Source organism: Panicum virgatum, chromosome 2K (genome assembly GCF_016808335.1).
Source record: "Panicum virgatum strain AP13 chromosome 2K, P.virgatum_v5, whole genome shotgun sequence".
In the NCBI taxonomy this organism is placed as follows: domain Eukaryota; kingdom Viridiplantae; phylum Streptophyta; class Magnoliopsida; order Poales; family Poaceae; genus Panicum; species Panicum virgatum.
Window position 1 is genome coordinate 51,230,064 of NC_053137.1, and position 24,778 is coordinate 51,254,841.

The 24,778-nt window shown below is 53.2% G+C and overlaps 1 protein-coding gene and 1 pseudogene across 1 annotated transcript; one reads left to right on the plus strand and one right to left on the minus strand.

Moving 5' to 3' along the window:
• The first annotated feature begins 376 nt into the window (after positions 1 to 376).
• On the plus strand, positions 377 to 1,980 carry LOC120695774 (annotated as a pseudogene).
• Positions 1,981 to 4,936: 2,956 nt separating this feature from the next.
• On the minus strand, positions 4,937 to 7,349 carry LOC120695417. The gene is made up of 3 exons (XM_039978675.1): positions 7,284 to 7,349; positions 5,227 to 6,070; positions 4,937 to 5,141 (listed from the first exon to the last, which is right to left on the minus strand). The coding sequence occupies exons 1-3, from the start codon at positions 7,347 to 7,349 to the stop codon at positions 5,083 to 5,085; spliced, it is 969 nt and encodes a 322-aa protein (XP_039834609.1). The 3' UTR covers positions 4,937 to 5,082.
• Positions 7,350 to 24,778: the final 17,429 nt, after the last annotated feature.

Here is a 24,778-nt window from a genome sequence, read left to right on the forward strand (position 1 = left end):
AGTCTCACAGGTTGAACCGAAAGTTCCGTTCCGTTGCCCGTTCAACCAATCACGATCAGGTAACACACCGCAGCGCGCGGAGGTCGCCGCCGGCGGGCGGAGTCGGGACTTGTCTCCGCCTGACTGCCTCCTGCCGCAAGGCGGCGGCAGGCAGCAGCTCCTAGCCCCTGCCTGCGGGCGTCCGTGGCCACAAGCCCCGCGGTCCGAGCCCGCGCGCGCTTCCACCACGGCACCGGAGCCTGTGCGGCGCGGAGCCGGGCCACGTCCCCCCGCCGCGGGCGGTCAAACTGGGCTGCTGCTCCTGCTGCTCCTCGTGGCCCAGGCGACCTATATGAACAGCAGGCGCGCGCACGGTGACTCCTCACCAGCTCGTGCCAGCGCCGCCGCTCCAACGCACTAAACACGCCGCCGGAGCTCAGACCGGCTCTCCCAGAGCCAGACAGTCCGTCCAGTGCGGCACGGCGTCCATGGCGTCGCCGTCCGGCACGATGCGCGCCGTGCAGTACGACAGATACGGCGGAGGAGCACAGGGGCTCAAGGTACATTTGCTGAACCCGAACCTGACGTGGACGCGCGATCCATCTCAGGCGTGTCACCGAATCCACTGATCACCGTGTCCTGCCGAGTTCCCTTCCCAGCACGTGGAGGTGCCGATCCCGTCTCCGAGCAAGGGCGAGGTGCCATCAGGATGGAGGCGACCAGCATCAACCGGGTCGACTGGAGGTTCCAGAAGGGCGTCGCCCGGCCCGTCATGCCCAGGAAGTTCCCATTCATCTCAGGTAAACACCCGTGGCGCATCGTCATCGATGACGTACCATTCCGATCTATCGACGGGTGTGTTCGAGTACACGTGGAGGGTTGCTGGAAGCCTAACCGCTGAACGATGACGTGTGCCGGAACAGGTTTCGATCTAGCCGGAGAAGTCGTGGAGGTGGGCGCTGGGGTGAGCGACTTCAAACCGGGGGATAAGGTCATAGCCATCAACTTCCCGGTAAGATTGCGAGACGCTTGCTTGCAAGTTGCATGGTTCCTTAGAAGACTTGATTCTTTTTTTTTTTGGTGTGGTTCCAAGTTCCAACTGTTTGTGCTCCTAGTTAAGTTGCGCTAATTACTAATGCACGATCAACGGCAGGGCGGCGGCGGTCTCGCGGAGTACGCCGTGGCGAAGGCCTCCGTGACGGCGGCAAGGCCGCCGGAGGTGTCCGCGGCCCAAGGCGCCTGCCTCCCGGTCGCCGCGGTCGCCGCGCTCCGGGCCCTGCAGAGAGCCGGGGTCGGCTTGGACCCCGACGGCGGCACCGGGCGCAGGATGAACGTGCTGGTCACCGCGGCGTCCGGCGGCGTCGGGCACTTCGCCGTGCAGCTGGCGAGGCTGGGCGGCCACAACGTCACGGCCACGTGCGGCGCGCGCAACCTGGGCCTCGTCAGGGAGCTCGGCGCCGACGAGGCGATGGACTACGGGACCCCCGAGGGCGCCGCGCTGCGGAGCCCCTCCGGGAGGAGGTACGACGCGGTGGTGCACTGCGCGGCGGCGGCGGTCCCGTGGTCCGTGTTCCGGCCGGCGCTCGCCGCCGCGGGCACGGTCGTGGACATCACACCCGGGTTCGCGGCCGGCGCCACGGCGGTCCTCCAGATGCTGACCTTCTCCAAGAAGAGGCTGGTGCCGCTGCTGGTGACGCCGAGGAAGGATGAGATGGAGCTGCTGCTGGGCATGGTGAAGCAGGGGAGGCTCGCGGCGGTGATCGACTCCAGGTATCCGTTGAGCAGGGCGCAGGAGGGCTGGGCCAAGAGCATGAGCGGGCACGCCACCGGCAAGGTCGTCGTGGAAATGGGAGGCCCGGAGTGAGGACGGGGTATATGTACTCATATTTCAGAGAGAGAAATAAATTTAGGGTGTGTTTAGTTGGTGAAAAAGTTTGGGTTTTGGTACTGTAGTATATTTCATTATTACTTGACAAATAATATTCAATTATAAATTAACTAGACTTAAAAAATTCATCTCGTGGTAATCAGTTAGACTGTATAATTGATTATTTTTTTCAACTATATTTAATACTACATACATGTGTACGAAGATTCGATGTAACGAATACAGTATAAATTTTTTGGGAAACTAGGTAGCCACATTTTAGCTTCTGAAGCACCATCATAAACACAGCAATGTCGACCATGCTTATACTCTGTAGTATACTTTTCCAATCCTATTATCAAATTTCATAAGCTGGAATCTATATATTCTATATAGATGCAACCCACTAAGTGTCATAATTGTATTTCTCTCAATCCTCATGCTGCCACGTCATCAATCCACTAAGTGCCATGTTGCTATGTCATCAACCCACTAAGTGTCATAATTTCTATTTCTCTCAATCATGTTTTTCACTATGTTGCGGTTTATCAAAAGTATATAAATAAAAAAGAAACCCAACAGTCAATTTTTTTAATACTCTATGCAACATACATATGTTAAATCCCCTCCCTTTATTTTTTTTATTATTGTCTCATGAACGTTATTTTCATTTATCAATTAAATATTAGTCTATCTAATATTAATAAATAAATCCTCGTTTGTTTCAAAAAGAAAAATAATTAGTCTCATATGGTATCTCTATCTTCTAAGATTGATGCATCCCACTTATTTATATTTCTCTCAATCCCCATTGAGTCACCAACAATGGAAGAAGCACTCCTTCATCCACCTTACTCTATCTCTTCATTTCTCTCGTGTTTGTAACTTGATCATCCAAACTGTCATTTCCTTAAGTCTCTCTATCTAACAATACGCTACCACCACCACCCCTTCCACTTCTCATGATCTGTAGAACCCAACGCTCTATATATTTTGTTTAGTCGAAGCCATCGTAGCGTTACACACACTCTCGACTCCATTATTCCATTCGGTTCTGGTAGCTCATTGCCTTCCCCAGCTGTTTTGCTACTCTTAAATTTTGTCTTGCATCACTATGGCATGCAGAAAGAGCACTGTGAAGGATTGTTCCAGGTCTCTTCTCTTCAATGTTACATATTCATTCATTATGTTCTGATATTGACAGTATGTTTGGTTCCTCCTTAATATTTTACTATTTGATACAACTATATTTCCAATTATCAACATTTCACACGCAACTGCATTCCTCACATTTCATTTAAAAAAATATTTGCATAAATTTCGCTTAGCCAAAGAGTCGATACAAAGTCGAATCACTTCACAAAATGATGCAGACTTTTTCATTTTCTCCTAGAATAAAATTAAAGCGATCTTACCATACCAATTATGGTTTCTCTTTTTATCAGTTTCATCAACTTGAACTTTTTATATGCACTTCAATTTTAGTATTTAAGCATATCTTATATACAACCATACCATATATCTCCAATGCTAAAATTGACTACAACTTCATATGTCCATCTTTTCAATATACTCAACTTCAACATTTTTGTCCACGAATCCCGCAGCAACGCGCGGGGTATTCAACTAGTTAAATTGAAATCTGTAACCGGATATGACACTTGTCTCATCTATCTTATGCTACATTAGCAACGGCGGAACCAGGGGGGCGAGCAGGGGCCACGGCCCCCCCTAAAATCAGTGAAATTTTTTAACCCCCACCTATATTCTAAAGCCCAACACAAAGGTCAATCAATGCAACGATGCTTTGTGCTTAAGTTTTTCGGCTATCGTCCTTAACAAACCCAACAACACATATTGAACGGTGCACGTATACACATCTACCTAGGCAGCTAGCTAAATACTAGTCAAATCCAACCCGAAGACTCCAATATTACTCCCTCCGTCACCAAATATAAGGCATTCTGGAGTTTTTAGAATAAATTATGGCTATATAAAAGACTCTCCTACCCCTAATTACACTAATTATTAAGTATTGGGACTCTATTTGGTTAACTAAATATGTGCTAATAATTAAAGTAGCATGACATTTCTGTTCGCCGACGGCAAAGCGCCGACGGCAGCTACAGGGACGGCGAAGCCCTTGTTTGCCGTGTGTCAAAAGTCGCGCACACGGCGAACCTTTTCGCCGTGTGTATATATAGGCGCACGGCGAAAAAAAGCGAGAAGACGCCGTCCGGGCTAGCTGACGGCATCGGCGTCTGTTCGCCGTGTGTCTGCACCGTGGACACACGGTGAACTTTCAGACTTCGCCGTGTGTCCTTGGTTCTGGCACACGGCGAAGAGCAAGGTTTGCCGTGTGCTGGCCCTTGGCACACGGCGAAGAGTAAGGTTTCCCGTGTGTTTTTGCTTTGCCGTGTGTTCTTCTGGCGACACACGGTAAAAGAGGTCTTCGTCGTGTGCCCGAAATAATGCACACGACGAAGATTCTAGAGAAAATTCGATTCATGCCACCACAACTCCGTGAAATTGGGTTTCACGTTAAAAATCATGCCACTCAATGGCATGGATTTCAACATGAAATCCAATTTCAAGAAGTTGTAGTGGCATGGATCCAACTGACCCAAGATTCTAGCACACGGCAAAATACCGTTTTCCGGTAGTGAATACCCTACATTTCTAGAAAACCAAATAAATAATGCGGTTTTCAATCATAATTGGTAGAAATAATTAGGGGTAACAAAGTCAATTGTTTAGATAAGTAATGTGTCTGAAATTTCCTAAAACTACACTCTTTGTGGGACGGAGGGAGTATGTTATAATTTTTTTCAGAAAACATGGTCAAACTAAAAAAACGAAGACATTTGATATTATTTTATGAAAGAAAGAGAATACAAATTCGCAATACGTCTGCGAAGTTGTAAAGTGCAAACAGAACATATGTAAAGCATTTTCTCTATCTAAAATATTAGTAACACGTATATATATCTTGATATGTTTCTCACGTATAGTATAAAGTATCTGCTCGGCCCCCTCCCTTCAAAATTTCTGGTTCCGCCGCTATACATTAGTATATAATAGACACATTAGTTTGTCATCACAATATAAGTGTGCAACGCTAGAAGAGGTTCTAAAAGAGGGTTCTGCTGCTTACACGGTTAAAGCAGCAATCACCGGCAAAGGAAAAGCCAAATGACAGGATGGATCACGTAGTTTGTAAATCTGCCTTTGCTCCTTCACCACGACAACCGGATTGGTGCTAGCATCATCATCCCCCTCCACCACCAGGGAGTAGCTGCGGTGAACAATGCGTGCTTTGTCCAGCTAATTAGCATCTGGACCTGGATCAGCAGACCGAATGTCTAAAGAAGAGAACCTACCCGTCCCCATGGCGCACAAGAGCTGCCCCGGCACAATGCCCTTCGATTTCACCGGCAGCTCAATGATGGAGACGGACAGCTCTGCCCTCCCCGTGGGCTCGGTGGTTCCTGCCGGGACAACCTCTATGCGGTATACTGCGGCGGTGCCGCCCCTCGCTCTGGAGCAGGCGACGAAGCGGTGGCCGCCGAGGGACACGGCCTGGCCGACGAAAGGCAGGTTCCTGTCGTCCTCCATCTCCCACTTCCTGGCGTCCACATCGAAAGCACAGGTGCCCTTGTCCTGCTGCACGGAGAGCAGGATGTGGGAGCCGACCACGGCGTAGGCCGCGACGCGGACCTCCGGCGGGTCGCGGTACTCCAGCGGGTTGAGGCGGCACGGGAAGACGGGCGGCGGCGGGAGGGAGCGCCATCCGGCGTCCTTATCCAGGTCGAAGATGAAGAACCAGGGCATGAAGTCCGCCCCCAAGAAGACGGAGGGGCTGCGCGAGAGCGCGAACAGCTCGCTGCCGTGCGGGATCAGGACGGGGTGTGCCAAACGGTCGAGGAGGGGAGGCCCCTGGACCTCCTTGGAGGTCTCGGGGTTGTAGATGAGGTTCCTGTCCTGTCCGAGGCCAACGATCCGGGGGCCGTACCGCGTTCGCACCGCGGCGAAGAAAATGTCGCACCTGCCGTAGCGGAGGGGGCGGGGCGCGGCGCTCCGGGGGCCGTACCGCGTTCGCACCGCGGCGAAGGACGTGTCGCACCTGCCGTAGCGGAGGGGGCGGGGCGCGGCGCCGGGCCGGTCCTGATATTTCGGGGGCCCGGGGCGAAACTGGAGATGGGGCCCTCTAAATTGTAGTGGTGACTAATAATAATGGTGATGATAAATCTATAGAAAATTTTGCCAATAAACAAATTCTTGCCAAACATTTTATACTGCATATTATTTTGTTGCAAAACACAGTATAGATACAAATGCTCATAAACGCATGCACACTCACATCTATAAATACACGCACGCAATCCTATCTCTACAAGCACCTCCTGAGACTGAGCCGCCAAATTCTCGAGACTGACAAAGTCACTACTGACGCCTTGCGAAGAGTAACATAGCTATAACTACTAATATCATTTAAATATTTCTTGAAGCTTAAAAACTAAAAGACAAATATCAATCGAAACTTTAAAGCTATTGCAAAGCTACAAATTAATAAAGGTGTTGGCTCAACTGAAATGTATCACTTAGAATTCTCAGGTCACAAGATTATCTTTCTCTAACTAATGTCATTATCCATGGCCGGCTTAGGGGTGGGCTAAATTCTTACCTCTCCTGTTGCCTTCTTCAGTTCATGAAGCGCTGGTGTGCTCGTCTTTGTTGCCTAGCTTCCTATATTTGAGAGTCGCCGCAACGCATCATTTCGTTTGTCATCCGCTTTGGCTGTAGTTCTAATTGTATATGCACCTCTATACATACTATACCTTTACGTACTTGCACTGTCAGGCCCCTAGATTTTAGGGCCCGGGGCGGCCGCCCCTCTTGCCCCCTCCCCCCCTCAGGGCATGGCCAAAGGCGTCGTTAGGCTCTCGATAGCAAACCCACGTAGGAAAGAGAACGAAGGAGAGAGAGAAGATGTCATCGCTGGGCGCAGCGAATGCCGCTAGCACAAAGTTCCGTAAAAAGTGAGCTGACACGTGAAGGGTAGAAAACAGATTGGTGAGAGAAGAGAGAGAAGATGGACCACAGCTTTTAAAAAAGTATAGTACTATAGTTAGTCTGTTGGACAAATAAGCTATAGCATATACTATATTATAGGTGGATCCTATGCAGTGGCGGAGCCAGAATTTAGAAGTTGGGTATTCCTATTTTCTAAACGAGTCCACGGTCATCATTCTCCCATAACCGCTATAGAAGCTTTGCTGTACAGCTACACTGTAATCGCACAACACCCGCTACGTACCCTCGTCGGAGAATGCGGACCCTGAGCCATGCCATCATAATATGGGGTAGGTTATGGTTCCATTTGTAATGCCATGAAATCTCAAATTTCTTTAATCAGCAACAAAACACTTGTAGTTACAAATTCAAATTCTTGCACGGGGGACGAGCAATCCATTCCACATTTCCACGCTCGTAAGCACACCATGTTGCCAACCGAACCTCCTTTGCAACACACTTTGTAAGCACATCACATGCCCCTATAATTACTAGTATTCAGAGAGAAGCAGATTAGCAGAACCGTGCACCTGCAGCTCATCGCCAGCACAGCGGCACCCCTGCTGGGTAGTATTGGATAGTAGGACTAAACTGCTGGGTACTTATGTGCGCTGCCGTTGGCCACCTAGCCGGCTTGCTAATTTCCATGGCCGCCTGCTCGCAACCTCGCAGCAACCAGGAGCTACAAAATGCGCGCGAGGGAACTGGCCTTACAACAACAGGAGGTGGGAGTGGGGATTGGACTGTTGGCCTGGGTCATATACTCGTATTAGAGGTGTCGCTAGGCTGAGAAAATGAAGAAATAGATTTAACATAATATATGCATATATGTATACTTAATGTACAAGTGATTTTTGAAGAAAAAAGTTGGGTATTCCTGGGAATACCCAGGCATCAAGGTAGCTCCGCCCATGATCCTATGTGAACACTCCTATAGTATCTTACTATAACTGCTGCGGGTGGCCTCAGGGCCGGCCCTGCGGCGGCGACCTCGAGGATGGAGTGGGTGGGCTCCTCGACTCCGTGCTCCACCACCAGGTACACCGGCTGTCTCGCGGCGGCGGCCTCGCCTGGTGGCCCGGAAGAAGCTTTCTTCTTCGTCGTCTTCCCTCGGCGAACGCGGGTAAGCCGAGCTCGAGGTCCCATCACCGCCATGCCGTCCTTGCCCTTCCTCCTTTTGCTGCCTGCCGTCGTCATCTTTTGAAATTGGATCCTCTCTTTTTTAAAAAAGATCGAATCCTCTCCTGGATTGATTGGAGGGATCCTCATAATATGGGATATGATTAAACAACTCATCTATAAAGTCCATTAAAACTTAGCTGATGATTTATTCAACATTTTATTAAAAAACTTTTGAACAAATACTTTAAAAATATTAAACATTGATATTTTTTCCTACCATCTTCTCTGACGTCAAAGATCATCACGGGAGGTGGCGGCGGCGCTACCGGGCGCGGCCGGCCAGCCGCAACAGAGGCGGTCGTGCGCGGCTGGCCACGACGCGACACGGAGGAGGGCCCGGGCGGGGCGACGTGGCGGCCGCGCGACGTGACGATGCGTGTAGGGGTGGGCCCGGTGGTGGCGCGAGCCCGCGTCGAGGCGGCGACACTGGCCACGAGAGGGGGGGCGTCTATTTATCGCGTTCTGCGATTGGAACCCATCCAATCGCAGAAGCGAGCCGCGCGAGGAAGATGAACAGCGCCCCCGCCGCCCCCGCCACCTCCGCCGCCGCCCTCCACCGCCGCCACGCTAACCGAGCTCGCCGCCACGCGCCGCCGCCTTCTCCTCGCCCCCGCCGCCGGCACCGCCCACCGGCTGTCCTGCCCCACCCCGGCCGGACGATGCGTGTAGGGGTGGGCCCGGTGGTGGCGCGAGCCCGCGTCGAGGCGGCGACACTGGCCACGAGAGGGAGTGCAAGTTGAGAGAGAGTGAGGGGTAGGATGCGAGTGTGTTAAATCTAATGATTGTAGATAATTCTAAGACATGACGTGCAAACCAATGCATGGTACAAAATTATAAAAATACCTTTATCTTTTATGCGAAGAATTTGAGTACTGTCTTTTTTTTTAAAAGACTTCAAATACTCTTATATTTTATGGTAGTTGGATCAAAATAGTAATTTTTTGCGGGACAAATTTCAAACTTTAAATGTGCAATTATTTTGGGATGGAGAGCCAACGACAGGATTGATCACCATCCGACCACGCCCATTGGAGGGATAATGGACCAGGAATAACATGGGCCGCATGGGCCGAATCCCATTTAGTGAAATGGGCCGAAGAAAACGTGCTCTTCCGTCGGAGATCCTATGCATATTCTTGAAGTTTTTTTCTTTCACATCTTCCAATATTTGAAATGTGTGCTATTGCTGGAGCAGATGAGATTAAAGCGGAGTACACCGGCTTGAGATGAGGAGCTGGGCACATGTCAACATATGGTTTGCCATGATGGAGACTAGTTGGACGGATTCCTTTTTGGATTTGAAACTTTTATTTCAATTTCCTTCCAAACCGTAAATGTGTTTTGAATTCCGTTTGAACCTTCGTGCTACTTAGAATTTATGCAACAAAATAAGATCTGATATAAATATGTTTTAATTTTAAAATTTTGTTTCCAAAAATCAACTGGAAATATATGTTCAACATCCTGAATATACATGTTCAACAATTTTAATTTACAACTTCAACATTTTCACATAAATGTTTAATTAGTTTATTCAAATTGTTGCACCAAGTTTGAGTAAATATTGAGTCCAGTAGTTTATAATGTTGAGTCCAGCAGAGGAGGGGCAGGGCAGGGGGAGTGGAGTACTAGAGTGAGACAGGAGCCTCTTCTGCTTTTGGGTAGGTAGTCTCGCAGCGGATCTGGTGCTAGTGGTGTAGAAGGGGCCCGCCCAACGAATGTGCGTGTGCAAGGGGGAGCATGGCAGCTGCTACTGGACGGGCGTTGCGTTGCACTCAAAAGCCGGCTATTGGGATTTGTCGTGGTGTGCAAACCCACAGTCGGGTGGCGGAATGCACCCGCCTAAGCCCTAAGGGAGTATGAACTCGAGGGGTAGGTGCGCTTAGTTCGATCTCGATCTAGAACACAATGAACACCAGCGTTTAGAGTGGTTCGGGCCGCCGAAGCGTAATACCCTACGTCCACTGAGTGTTGTATTGCTTGTGTCCGAGACCTTGAGAGCCCGTGTGTGTCCCCTCCTGTTCTAGCGAGCGCCTCCCTTTTATATCTCAAGGGAGGCGCGTACATGACCATTGAGTGCCCAACAGGTGGGCCCAACGATGCAGTGTAAAATAACATACTGTATAGAGCATTATGGCGCTGCAGGTGACGGAGATCTTATTCCAGGATTTCCCTGGTTTGTCCGTGGGAATCTTCCGACCGGCGTGCTTTGCCCAATTTTGTCGAAACGGTGCCAGGCGTAGCTTGCGGCGTAGCCTGCCACGTAGCTGTACCGGCCGTGTAGCTTGCGGCGTAGGCGACATGATGGAAAGGGCCGTGCCGTCGTATCTATTTAATGCGGCAAGGCGTGCTCTGCGCGGGCGCTGCGCCTGCGGCTGCACTGTGTTCCTCGGTAATATGCGGTGTACAGTGAGGCCTGACAAAGGCTGCCCCGCGTTCTGCGGCGTCAGAGCACGCCTCAACCACCCGCATTGAATGTGGTGGGTGGGCGAGTCTTTCAGCGGAAGACTCGCGCGCGTGCCTGCGCCTGCGGACACGTGGCGGCTCCGGACCTGCCCCAGGCGGGGTGTCTGTTCCCTCCCCGCTTAGGGGTCCGGATAGTATATGGGGGTCCGGGACCCCGTGGGAGGTCCGGGGCCCCCGGCTGTTAAGGCGCGGAGCCTCCCCTCCTCAGGAACACGTGGCGTCACCGGATCTGTCCCAGAGCGAGGAGCGGGTCCGGGGCCGTTGGCTTGGCGAGGTAAGAGCTGGACCCGTGGGGCCCGGCTGCTCCGCCCCTTATGGCATAGTTACGGGTGACTACGCGAGTCCTGCCTTGCGGCAGTAGGAGTGGGTATCCCTGCTACAGGGTACCGACAGTGGCCCCCGGGCCCACCTCGGGAGAGGCCACGAACCCGCAGGTGGGGCCACTACTGCGACCAAACTCCGGATAACTTGAAGCTTCCAGCGTTCGACCGCGCGCGCTGCAGGAGTCTTATCCGGCTTTGACCATCCGTTGGGTTTCCTACTGGCCCACCCCATCGCCACAGTTCACTGACTCAAGGCCCCCATGCACAGTGGAGCGCCTAGTCATGCGTAAGACGCTCGGCATTACTGCCGCCTGGGTGAAAGGAATCCTTTACTGCCGTCGTGGTTTCCAGAGAATCTGACCTTGTCAGCGCACGTTCAGGTGCGTCGGTTCGGCTTCCACCTCGCCCCACGCGCCCGCGCGACGGCTCGTATCCCGCCTTTTTACACCTTCGTTTGTTACCGGCCTCTCCTGACAGGCGAGCCTGGGCCCCCTTGTCATGGACTGGGCGGCTAACACCAGGCATGAGCGTTGCTTGGCTTCCAGCGACGATTTCGGGGCACGCCGGTTGGATCAGGCTTCATAAAAGGCAGATGCCGCAGTCTGCGGTTACTTTTCTGCACTTGCCTTCTTCCTCCCAAATTTTTGCGCCCCTTTGCCTTCGAGCCTTCTCCCCCCTTGCTCTTCTGCGCAGATTGCTCTTTGCCCTTACAGAAAAATGGCGTCACTCGTCCGTCCCCGCCGGTTCCAGACCGAGGCGGAACTGAACGTGGTGCGCCGCCTGCTCGGGTGGAGTTCTCAGGAGACCGCCTGGGGAATCCGAGCAGGCTCGATTGCACTCGGCGATCTGCGCGCCGGGGAATTTGTGCTGTTTATTTCACACATTTACACCGGCGTGGTTCTGCCGATCTCTCCATTCCTGCTGTTGCTGCTGGAAGATTTCGGCGTCCAACTCCAGCACCTCACACCCCACTCCCTCCTCCTGACGTCAATCTTCGTCCATCTATGCGAGATGTTTGTGGGGGTGCGGCCTTGCATCATCCTCTTCCACCACTTCTTCGTCCTGGTGAAGTCCGGGAAGGGGAATGATGAGGTGGGGGCGTACTACTTCCAGACGAGGAGCAACCTGCCGACGCCCTACATTTCCGGCCTCACTGGCGGGAAGTGGGAGGATGGGCGCAAGGAGTGGGTGATCGCCACCACCGAAGCCAACGAGCGCCTCGCCTTGCCGACCGAGGGACCCGCCTCCGACCGCCAGTCCTGGCGGGCTAAGCCGTCCCTGCCGCCGGCGTTCGACCCCATGCTGAGCAAGATCAGGTCGCTGGCGGAGGGCGGCTTCACCTCGCTACATGTGCTCGGGATTTCCTGAAGCGCCGGATCGCCCCCTTGAAGCAGCGGCCACGTCCTGCTTGGAGCTTCACCGGCCCCAACGACTGCAGCAGGACCCACCGCGGAGAGGGGAGCGATCTGACCCAGGAAGCCCTGGAGGTCCTGGTGCGGGCGGTGACGGGGGAGATCTTCGTCCCGGAGCACCTGATCCTTCCCCAGGGTGTCATTCCTCTCTGCGAGGACTCACGCCTGAGGACTGCGGTGCTGGCCACCCTGCCAGCCCTCGACGACGGTGGGCTGGCAGCGCGCCAGACTGGAGGCAATCCGGACCGTGGGATTCGGATCCCTGGTGCGTCTGGGGAACAGGCCGTGGCTGGTAGCTCCGCCACGAGCGGTCCCAGCCAGGCCCGGAGCAGCTCCGGCGCATCATCGGAGGAAGCGAGCCAGCGCAGTTTGCACTGCGGCGACGGGACCCCAGTTATGGAGCCCGCCGCAAAGCGTCAGAGGACCACTGAGGACGCGGGCCAGGATAGCTCCCGGGCCCCCGGCTCTCGCGGGACCCCCGGAGTAGCCGCGCCGCCACTACCACCACCCCCAACTCCCCACCTGTAGCAGAGGAGCTGGAGGTAGTTTCTGGTAGGCGGCTCCTGCAGGGTCCCCTAGAGAAGGATGCGGTTCCCCTCCCCCGGGTGCTGGTCCGGGTCCGGCGGACCATAGAAGAGGTGACTTCTACCGCCGAGGCAGCCTTCCAGCGGGAGTGGCCGGCCCTGGAGAGCGAGCGCCAGCACCTCGGCGACTGGCACACCTGCCTGGAGGGGCGCACGAAGGCCGAAGCCTCCCATGCTGCGCGTGTTTGGTCCGAACTCGAGGCCGACCTTGAGTCCTACCGAGCCAGTCTTCAGAAGGTGTTTGGCCGGGAGCTCGTGGTGGCGGGGCGGGAGAAGGCCCTGGAGCAGCGGGAGGCGGCCATTGCTAAGGCGGAGGCCGGCCTTATGGCCCAGCGATCCGAGTTTGAGACTCGCAGCCAAGGTCTCGAGATCCGCAAGCAGGAGCTCGACAAGCTCTCTGAGACTCTGCATGGATGGCGCGGGCATCTATAGGAGACCGCCAACAAGCAGGCTGTTGCCGAGATGGAGCTCGAGGAGGATAGGAAGTCCCTTGCAAAACGAGAATCCCACGCCACCAACATGGAGCTCCAGCTTGCGCGCCAGCGCGAGGCCCTCAAGTCCCTGAAGGAGTCGGCGGTGAAGAAGGAGGCCAAGCTCCAGGAGAGGACCCGCCAGGTGGAGGCATCCCAAGCAGCACTGGACGCCCGGGTGCAGGAGGCAGTCAGGAGGCGGTCCGGAAGCTGCAGGAGGACCAGTGCAAGGGGGCCCAGCGAATCACCGACTGGGCGGGTGAAGCAAGCTCGGCTCTGGTGCCACTCGGACTAAGCCCAATCCAAGTGGCAGAGCCCCCAGCTTCACTCGCTGATGCCCTCCCGTTGTTGGACTCCGCTTCAGAGAGACTCCGGTGCCTGGAGCAGGTCCTCGCCGGCCACCTCAAAGCCGAGGGCCGTGAGCAGATCCGGATGGTGGCGGAGCACATTTTTACCTGCCTCCGAAGCCACGACCCCGCCATCTTGCTGGCCCCAGTCGTTGATGGTCCGATGGCGGAGACGGAAAATTCCGCACGGGAAGGCGTGCAGGAGGTCGTCGACTTCGTTGCTGCTTACTTCAAGCGTGAGCATGCAGATTCCGGAGCTGGGCCATCATAGCAGTAGCACTTTTTTTTTGTTTTTTGTAGATGTAAAAATATTGTACTTGTTGAAATTTTAAATAGAAGAAAATTTCAACTTAGCTGTTTGTCAGTTGCTGTGGTTTGCGGTATGCAGCACCCCGGCCCCCTAGCCCCCTGGTAGATAGGTTCAGTTGTTAGAACCTATCTACCATCCGAGCCGAGAAGACGCTCCGGACCCCCGTATGAGGTTGAGCAAGTGTCCTTGGGCATAGGTGTAGCATAGATTGCAAGTCAAACGAGCAACTTATTCCCTGTATAGCAGAAAAAACTACAGAGAGGAAAATTAAACCCGCTGGTATGGTAGTAATGATACTACAACTTAGCTGTTTGACGCATGCAGAATCGATTCACGGTGGGCCCCTTGGGAGACAGGCTCAGTTGTTTTGAGTCTGTCTACCACTGAGACTGGACCTCGATCTGCATGAAGCCTTAAAGCGGATGCCGAGACCCCCTGGTAGGTAGGCTTAATGGTTTGAGGCTAGCTACCACCAGTCAAGGCCTAACCTGCATACCACTCAAAGTCAAAGCTTAGTAGCAGGCCCGCGAGACCTATTCTGAACCAGCCCCCCAAGCTAGTATGAGGTCCGGAGCTCCGGGTACGCAGGTCCAGATAGCAAGATGCTTGTTACAGAGTGGTGGAGTGCGTAGGCTTAGGGTACGGGACCAGGCTAAGCGGCCACACAGGACTCTGGACCATTCCCGGAAACAAGCACCTCTTCTCCGGATCTGGTTCACAGGATCCCGGACCCCTCCTATCAGAGGGTGAGACCATTCTGTCATACTTGATCCTTTGAGATATAAAGCTGGACCTGCCGTGTCGGACTTAGCAAGCCAACCTTTGAGCTAGAACGAGGTACGGACCCCTAATTACCCAACTCCGGGTACTAGAGCACTCATTACAGGGTGGTGGAGCGTGTAGGCTTTGGGTAAGGAGCCGGCTAAGCGGCTACACAGGACTCCGGACCACCCCAGGAAAGGAGCACCCCCTCTCTAGAGCAGGTCCTTAGGGGTCCGGACCCCTCTTCCAGCAGCAAAGGGGGTCCGGACCTGTACGGTAGTCCAGCAACTCATTACAGATCTTAGTTGTAACGACAAGAGTGAGAGTCCGCGTGGGGGTTAGAAAGGGAAAAAGTTTGTGAATCGAAATGCGAAATAAAATTTTGACACAAAGACAGAACTTGGAGCAAATCTTTCCTTTGCAACTTGATATACATAGCTTGCGCGATGGATGCCAGAGGCCGGGTTTATGAGGGCGGACCTCTACCGCTCTGGGCCGCGCGTTAATGCTAGCCGGTGGTGCGATGGACGCCAGAGGCCGGGTTTACAGGGACAGACCCCCACCGCTCTGGACCGCAAGCTGATTCTATCTTATTACAAAGGAAAAGTTCTTTCCCTGCTCTGTCTAAGCGTAAAACTTACGCAGATGCTCTATGTTCCACAGGTTGGGCAGTGGCACTCCTTCTTCTGTGGCAAGGCGAACGCATCCGGGCCATCATACTTCCGTCACCCTGAAGGGACCCTCCCAGCTGGGGGAGAGTTTGTGAAGCCCCGCTCGGTTCAGGATCCGCCTTAGGACAAGTTCCCCAGCCCAGAGCTCCCTACTGCGCACGAACCGTTGGTGATAGCGCCTGAGCGCCTGGTTGTAGCGTGCATTTCGGATTGCGGCTCGCCACCTTCGCTCATCAACGAAGTCCACATCATCACGCCGCATCTGTTCCTGCATGGACTCGTCAAAAGCCTGGACCCGTGGTGAGCACAGGTGAATTTCCGAGGGAAGGCATGCTTCAGCCCGGTAGACCAGGAAGAATGGGGTCTCCCCAGTGGCTCGGCTGGGCGTGGTCCGGTTGCCCCATAGCATGCACGGAAGCTCATCAAGCCACTTTGCACCATGCATCTTCAAGCAGTTGTAAGTGTGGGTCTTGAGTCCCCAGAGGATCTCTGCATTTGCCCTTTTGATCTGCCCATTACTGCAGGGATGTGCCATGGACGCAAAGCATAGCTGGATGCCGATGTCCTCGCAGTACTCTTGGAAGAGTCTGCTTTTGAATTGGGTCCCGTTGTCCGCGATGATGTGGTTTGGGATGCCAAATCTGCACACAATGGACTTGAGGAATGCGACTGCTGATTTTTTGGTAATGTTCACCACAGGGGTAACCTCCGGCCACTTTGTGAACTTGTCGATGGCGACGTAGAGGAACCGGTATCCGCCGACGGCCTGGGGGAACGGCCCCAGGATATCCACGCCCCATACGGCGAATGGCCATGAGGGCGGGATCATTTGCAGAGCCTGAGCCGGTGTGTGTATTTGCTTTGCATGGAACTGGCATGCTTTGCAGGACTTTACCAGCTCGGCTGCATCCCGGAGTGCTGTCGGCCAGTAGAAGCCATGCTGAAAGGCCTTACCAACAAGCGTGCGTGATGAGGAATGACTTCCACACTCGTCTCCATGGATCTCCGCGAGCAACTCGCGGCCCTCTTCCTGGGAAATGCACCGCATGAGGATACCATTGGTGCCACGGCGGTAGAGATCCCCTTCTACCACCGCATAGCGTTTAGCCAATCGTACTATGCGCTCAGCGGACACATCGTCATCAGGAAGGATATTGTCTTTCAGGTAGTCCCAGATCCATGTATCGGGACCTCCTTGAGCAGGTGGGAGTGGCTCTATGAGGCCTCCAGGATCCTCAACAGAGCACACAACCCAGGGTGGGCACCACAGATGGAATGCCGCCGGGACCGCTAGCTTCGAGGTGGTAGCTTGATCCCCTTCACCCAGTTCGGCAGGCTGGGCGGTAGGTCTCAGCAACCGTCTTTCGAAGACGCCCTCAGGCACGGATGCCCAGGTAGATGCTCTCGCGGAGAGACCATCTGCTGCTGAGTTGAATTTGCGGGGAACATGTTGCAGTTCCAAGGCGTCGAAGTCCTTCTCGAGCTTCCTCATGTGAATGAGGTATGCCGCAAGCTGGGGATTGTTGCAGCTGCAATCCCCCCGGACCTGCTTGATGATGAGCTGAGAATCTCCCTTCACCAGGAGCTGCCGGATCCCCAGAGACAGGGCTTGTGTCAGGCCAAAGATCAATGCTTCGTACTCTGCCATGTTGTTGGTGGCCTTGAACTCAAGGTGCACCATGTACTTCATTTGATCTCCGCTTGGGTCAATGAGGACCACACCAGCTCCGGCCCGCTGCTCACGGACGGACCCGTAGAAGAAGAGTGTCCAGTGGGGTTTGGTGAAGACTGGTGTCCTGATTTCCAGCTCCGGGGGTCCGGCGTTGATGTCCGGACCCCAGGATTGCTTGGGGGAAGGAGTCCATTCTGCTATGAAGTCAGCCAGGATTTGGCTTTTGACCGCGTGGCGGGGCTGGAAGTCCAGCTGGAACTCAGCCAACTCTGCTGCCCACTTGGCGATGTTGCCCGTGGCGTTGGAGTTGTGCAAGATCGCTCTCAGTAGATAAGAGGTCACTACAACAACCCTGTGTGCCTGAAAGTAATGACGCGGTTTCCTGGACGCAATAAGTATGGCATAGATAAGCTTATGCGTCTCAAGATACCTAGCCTTCGCCTCATGAAGGACTTCACTGACATAGTAGACTGGCTTCTGGATGGTCCGGACCCTGGCCACCGGGTCCGGCTCATCCTTGTCCACCACGTCAGGTCCTTGGGCCCCCAGCGGTTCTAGGTTCCCACTGGATCGAGGCTCCACCGGACCCCCTGGTCCGGGGTCTGGACCTTCAGACAGAGGAGTGGCTGCCGGACCCCCATGTCCGTGGCCCGGCTCACCATCCTTGGCCGGAGGGACCCTGGTGTCCCCCTGGCGGCTTGCTCCGTCCTCTCGGCCACCAACACCATGCTGACCGCCTCTGCAGACGCAGCAAGATATAAAAACAACGTCTCACCTGGCTCTGGAGCCACCAATACTAGCAGTGAGGTGAGATGCTGCTTTAGTTCCTAGAAGGCTTGCTCATCCTCTTCAGTCCAAGAGAATAGACCGGACCTCCTCAACAGCTTGAAGAAGGGGACGGCCCTCTCAGCCAGCCTCGAAATGAAGCGGCTAAGAGCGGCCAGAGATCTAGTGAGCTTCTGGATGTTCTTGATGCGGCCAGGAGGCCTCATTGCCTCGATCGCCTTGATCTTGGCTGAGTTTGCCTCGATGTGAGACCAGGAAACCCAACAGCTTCCCTGCCGAGACGCCGAACACACACTTCTCGGGATTCAGCTTCGTGCGCGTGGCGTGTAGCCGATCGAAGACGAGGGACAGGTCCTCAACTAGTGTTGACCCTACCTTAGTCTTAACCACAATGTCATCAACATACACCTCAACAATATCTCTAATTAGATTACAGAAAGTTTTATTCATAGCTCTTACAAACGTGGGTAAGGCATTCCGTAGACCATATGGTATGACAATATAGCAATAAAGTCTATCCACTGTTACAAAAGCAGTATGCTTCCTATCCTATCTAGACATCAGAATCTGGTGGAAACCAGAGTATGCATCTAGGAAAGACAAAAGGTCACATCCGGAGGTGGAGTCCACGATCTGATCGATACGTGGAAGAGGATAGGGGTCTCTAGGACATGTCCTGTTGAGGCTGGTGTAGTCGATGCACATCCGAAGCTTCTCGTTGGCCTTTGGGACAACGACCGGGTTGGCCAACCACTCGGGGTGGTGGACCTCCTCGATGAAGCCAGCGTGTTGCAGCTTGCGGATTTCTTCACGGATGAAGTTCTGCCGCTCCATGGACTGCTTCCGAGGTTTCTGGTGTACCGGCGTGGCGTCAGGGTAGATCCTCAGATGGTGCTCGATCACTTCCCTGGGGATCCCGGGCATCTGTGACGGTTCCCAGGCGAACACGTCCACATTTGCCTGGAGGAAAGTGATGAGCGCGTCTTCCTATTTCTCCTCTAGGTTTCCTGTGATGCGAGTGGTCCTGGAGGAGTCCGCTCCGATCTGCACGGTCTTCACGGGAACATTGTCTGGGTCGGACGGTTGAACCTTTGGTGCCTTGGCAGGCACCTTGGCTCGCGAGGCGGATGGGGCATCCTCCTCGGAACGTGCAGCCTCTGCCGCCGGAGCATGCAGTTTCTCGACTGTAGCGATAGCAGCAGAGCGGTCACCCCGAACGGTGAGGACACCGGCAGGAGAAGGCATCTTCAGGACCAAATACCCGTAATGGGCAATGGCCATGAAGCGGTAGAGAGCTGTCTTGCCAATGATGGCATTGAACGGGAGGTTCACCTCCGCAACATCAAACTGGACGCTCTCTGTGTGGAAGTTCTCCTCGGTCCCGAACGTGACCGGCAGAGTGATGCTCCCTAGAGGGAACACCGGATGTGGGCCCACTCCGGAGAATGGGCGAGAGGGAGTCAGCTTGGACTCCGGGATCTGCAGCTGCTTGAACGCTGCATAGCTGATAACGTTGGGGCCAGCCCCACCGTCAATCAGCACGTGATACAGCCGGCGTACACCAGCCCCGGCCATGTTCTCCGGGCAGTCAGACGGCCCGAAGGAGATGGTGGTGTCCCTCCACCTGTGGTACGACGCCGCCTTCGGGATCCCCGGCTTCGCCGAAAGGACCTCTTGGCGAAGGGTCTTCACGTCCCGCCGGGAGACAACCTCCCAGCTTCCGCCGTACATTACGTACAGCTTCTTGCGGTGCTCCTCGCTGTCGGAGTCGCTTGCTGTTTGCATTCTGGCCCCCAGCCGCCGCCGCTGCAGCTGGTGCTACTGCCGTAGCAACTGGGGTTCCAGCCTGGGGTCCCCCGCGACCGCGGTTCTTGTTCTTCTTTTTCTTGCCACCGCCCTGAATGGTGGCTCCAGAGCCACCAGCCTCGACGACTCCGCCTTGGGGGGCTGAGTGCCATGCGCTGCCCTCAGTGGCCCTGGCACACTTGTCGGCCAGGGAGAAAAGCGTGGTGACGCTTTCCACCTCGTGCATCGCCAGTTTCTCGAGCATCTTCTCATCACGTACCCCCTGACGGAAAGCAGTAATGATAGATGCGTCAGAGATATGAGGAATGGTACCTCGTACCTTGGTGAAGCGCGAGATGAATGCCCAGAGCGTCTTTCCGGGTTTCTGCCTCACGGCGTGGAGGTGAGCCTCCACACCATGCTGCTGGTATGCACTGGCGATGTTCGCAGTGAACCTCGCACAGAGCTCCTCCCAGGACTGAATCGTCCTAGGAGTGAGGTTCATGAGCCATGTCCGGGCTGGCCTGGTCAAGGCTACATGAAAGTAGCTCGCCATGACAGCGTCATTGCCACCAGCTGCTGTGATGGCGGTGACATACACCTGCAGGAATTCCGACGGATTAGTGGTACCGTCGTACTTCTCCGGCAGGTGCGGGTGGAACTTGGACGGCCAGGCCACCGCGCGGAGATGAACCGCGAGCGCGGCGCAGCCCACCCCAGCAACCGGGGCAGGCGCTAGTGCCCGGGCTTTTCCCGGAAGCTTGGGTGCCGCTGCATCCAAGTCGGCGTTGAGATTGCGGCCCTCGATGTTGAGGCGGCGTTCTCGCGCCCTTTTGAGGGAGACGCGGGCATCCTCACCCGCACGCCTGCAGTTGAGCTCCGCCCGCAGGTCTTCTGTTCGCGCACTCCTCATAGTGGGGGAGTGCACGGATGTCGACGCACCGCCCTGGCGTCGGTGGTAGGGTACCACCGCATTGCCGGGTGGAGGTCGTTGCCCAGTCCTTGCAGAACTGGGGGAGGCCTGAGCCAGGTGGAGGAGATGGTCAATGTCGTCCCGCCACTGCCTCAGAGCGTCTGGTGAAGCTGCAGCAGCCGGAGGGTTGCGGAGCAACTCGCTACCTGCTGCCAGCGCCCCGCCGCTCGCAGCTTGTGAGGGGGCCTTTGACGGGCGCCCTGACACTCGCTGATGTGTAGCGTGCGCCACTGCTGACGGCGGCTGCTCCATGGGCACGGTTGCCCCCATCGCAGGAAGGCGAAAGGTGCGTGGCGCGGATAATGCCACACCCTCCGCCATCTCCACGGCGTCGTCGTGGTGAGAGTGCTATACCACACGTACCATGGAGACAAGGATGAGATGAACTAAAACTCGCTGAATTCCCCTACCTGGCGCGCCAAATGTCGTGGTGTGCAAACCCACAGCCGGGTGGCAGAATGCACCCGCCTAAGCCCTAAGGGAGTATGAACTCGAGGGGTAGCTGCGCTTAGTTCGATCTCGATCTAGAACACAATGAACACCAGCGTTTAGAGTGGTTCGGGCCGCCGAAGCGTAATACCCTACGTCCACTGAGTGTTGTATTGCTTGTGTCCGAGAGCTTGAGAGCCCGTGTGTGTCCCCTCCTGTTCTAGCGAGCGCCTCCCTTTTATATCTCAAGGGAGGCGCGTACATGACCATTGAGTCCCCAACAGGTGGGCCCAATGATGCAGTGTAAAATAACATACTGTATAGAGCATTATGGCGCTGCAAGCGACAGAGATCTTATTCCAGGATTTCCCTGGTTTGTCCGTGGGAATCTTCCGACCGGCGTGCTTTGCCCTGTCTTGTCGAAACGGTGCCAGGCGTAGCTTGCGGCGTAGCCTACCACGTAGCTGTACCGGCCGTGTAGCTTGCGGCGTAGGCGACATGATGGAAAGGGCCATGCCGTCGTATCTATTTAATGCGGCAAGGCGTGCTCTGCGCGGGCGCTGCGCCTGCGGCTGCACTGTGTTCCTCGGTAATATGCGGTGTACAGTGAGGCCTGACAAAGGCTGCCTCACGTTCTGCGGCATCAGAGCACGCCTCAACCACACGCATTGAATGTGGTGGTGGGCGAGTCTTTCAGCGGAAGACTCGCGCGCATGCCTGCGCCTGCGGACACATGGCGGCTCCGGACCTGCTCCAGGCGGGGTGTCTGTTCCCTCCCCGCTGAGGGGTCCGGATAGTATATGGGGGGTCCGGGACCCCGTGGGAGGTCCGGGGCCCCCGGCTTTTAAGGCGCGGAGCCTCCCCTCCTCAGGAACACGTGGCATCACCGGACCCGTCCCAGAGCGAGGAGCGGGTACAGGGCCGTTGGCCTGGCGAGGTAAGAGCTAGACCCGTGGGGCCCGGCTGCTCCGCCCCTTATGGCGTAGTTACGGGTGACTACGCGAGTCCTGCCTTGCGGCAGTATGAGTGGGTATCCCTGCTACAGGGTACCGACATGATTGGTTCATGTGGCTTGTCGCCAACGCCCCGGTTCCCCCACCCATGGCCTCAAGCCGAGCTGGGCGCCATGGCTGCACTAGAGCTCAAGTACACACCCGGCACGACATGTTCACAATATACACGCATGAGATTTGGTGCTATCTTGCTCTCATTATTTATAGAACTGATAACAGGGCCTTAGTGGCCAATGCTAATGGCCATGATGGCCCCTAATACTCAGGACACGTCCTTAGGAGAACAAGTGACTCTACTGATTCCACTTCCTAAAGACTAGGACATTCTAAGGAGAACAAGTGACTCTAATAACTCCACTTCCTAAAGACTAGGACCTGCTGGCTGCTAACACCCTTGACTCATTCAGCTAACTACCAGCTGATTGACAGCTAACTGAAACAAAAAAAAACTGAAACAAAAGACTGAACATAAACACAGGGATTATTGTCATCATAAACAGTGGACGACTTCAAAACATTGTGCTTCTGTTAATATGTTAGTACAGCATATAGAGAACATAAATTGGACAGTTTAATAACCTTGCTAGTTTTATCTTTTCGAGAGAAAAAAATAACCTTGCTAGTTTAGCATAGTAACCTTGATTATTGGCTTTAAAATAAAGCCATCAGTGACTCAATAGTGCTGACATGAAAACATTGTGCTAGCGTGGTAACTTTTACTGTAGCAACAATTGACAAATTTTCATAGTTATCTGGTTTCGAGGAATACCGTAGACTCGATCTGAGATGTCCTGAATTTTCAAAAGCTTCAGACCGAAAGATGGCCCCACCTGAAAAATTCCAAATAGTTTATAATGAGGATGATAGTATGAGAAGTTTTACCTCCGTAAGAACAAATGTGCCCTCGCTACTATTCATAGCAGGGGTCCGTCAACCTCGGCATTACGAAAACGATCTTAAAACACATACATATACATGCAATTTTTCGATCATACTTAAAATCGAAATCAACCAACCAACCAAATTCAAGTTGACAACATCCAACCATTAAGTCATCACTATAAATGTACATATCATCGACACTATTGCGAAGTAAGATATCTAAATCAGGGCACTTAATCTCTTGTTTTAGAGGCAGTTCTAGAGACATGGTAGCTGGCGTGAACTAATTTAGACCTGCAAGTGACATCTGAATCAGCAAAGCCATAACTTGAAAAGCCTTCATCCCTCATTCACTGGCCTATTGCCAGTGCCGGCTACAAATTACACCCATGGTCACATCCAACTAGATGCACCCTCCTCTACATTTCAGGCTATTAGCCCACCCACAAAGCTCCCATGTCTGTTGTGGCAGATGCTATGCACTTTCCCACGTCAGTTCTGACGCATCTTGCTGTTGCGATGTAACAATGCTGCAAATGCAGCAGGCTGGGTAATAGGGCCTTGTTTAGTTTCTTCAGAATTCCAAAACTTTACAAGATTTCCTATGACATCGAATCTTTTAACGCATGCATGAAATATTAAATATAGCTAAACAAAATAATTAATTACACAATTTATCTATAATTTGCGAGATGAATATTTTGAGCCTAGTTAATCCATGACGGAACAATAATTACCAAATATAAACGAAAGTGCTACAGTGCTTTACACCCAAAACTTTATGCATCTAAACAAGGCCCAACTCTTTCTCAAGTAGCCTTTCTCAAGATTAGATGTGGGAAAGGAACTTACATCACCACCCATCAATTATTGATTTTTCTGTTATGTGGATTCAAAACCATCGGCCATGGCCAGTGGTAATTGGATTAATTAAGAAAGGAAAAGGAGGACAAAAGGGAGAACAGTTACAGAGAAAGGTAAGCGTCTACCACAACAAAATTTGTGGTAACCTGAAATTTGTCCTTTTAAAGAAATAGGGCAAGCAAAACTGAAATTCAAAGAAAAAGAATATAAAAAATTCAAGAAAAATTGCAAGGCTTCCCTTGTTTTGAAGTCCAACTACGTGTTTTGCAAATAGCCCAAACAAATACAATGCGCTATCAAGATACCTTCATATTTCTCATGTAGACATAATCATCAGTTCTGGTGAACACATATAGATGGTCCGGTGGTTCGGGGACGTTTTCTTCTTGTGGGAGAAACACCTATATAACCAACGTCTCATATGTTACATGCAATGTACTGGAAAAAGATAAACAAATATTAAGTAGAGCGTTTTGTTTACCGCCATAAGAATATCTTTCACAGCAGCCCATTTCTCATCACAACAAAAACTTGACGAGAAAGATGACAGGCTTCACTTTGACATTGGACATTACATATGTAAAGGCTACAATACAAAAATAAATGGTAATACCGTTAAATCAATGGAATGGATAATAGCAGTATCAGGTAAATAAATATGACGGCGACTACAATTACCTGGATTGACAAGAAATGCAACACGCATTCCAGTCAGGGCATTCAACATGTGACAAAGCATTCCTTGATCCTTATTCCACTAACATAAGAAAATAGGGATCCAATAAGTGAAATATAACAACACATATGGAGTACAGACACAAATATTATGGTTTATACCTCAAAGAAAAGGCAGAAACTACATCCGCTCCATTTTAAGAATGATTTTATTCTATCTGATGTGCACTCATATGATTTGCCTTGGTTATCA

What these genes read in the sequence shown, in the direction of transcription:
- LOC120695417 (XM_039978675.1), bottom strand. Translation starts at nt 7,349, where the DNA reads ATGGTGTGCTTACGAGCGTGGAAATGTGGAATGGATTGCTCGTCCCCC. An exon ending in CCGTGCAAGAATTTGAATTT is followed by an intron (nt 6,071 to 7,283) that starts GTAACTACAAGT and finishes CATTATTATTAG; the next exon opens with TCACCACTACAATTTAGAGG. An exon ending in CTTGTGCGCCATGGGGACGG is followed by an intron (nt 5,142 to 5,226) that starts GTAGGTTCTCTT and finishes TGTTCACCGCAG; the next exon opens with CTACTCCCTGGTGGTGGAGG.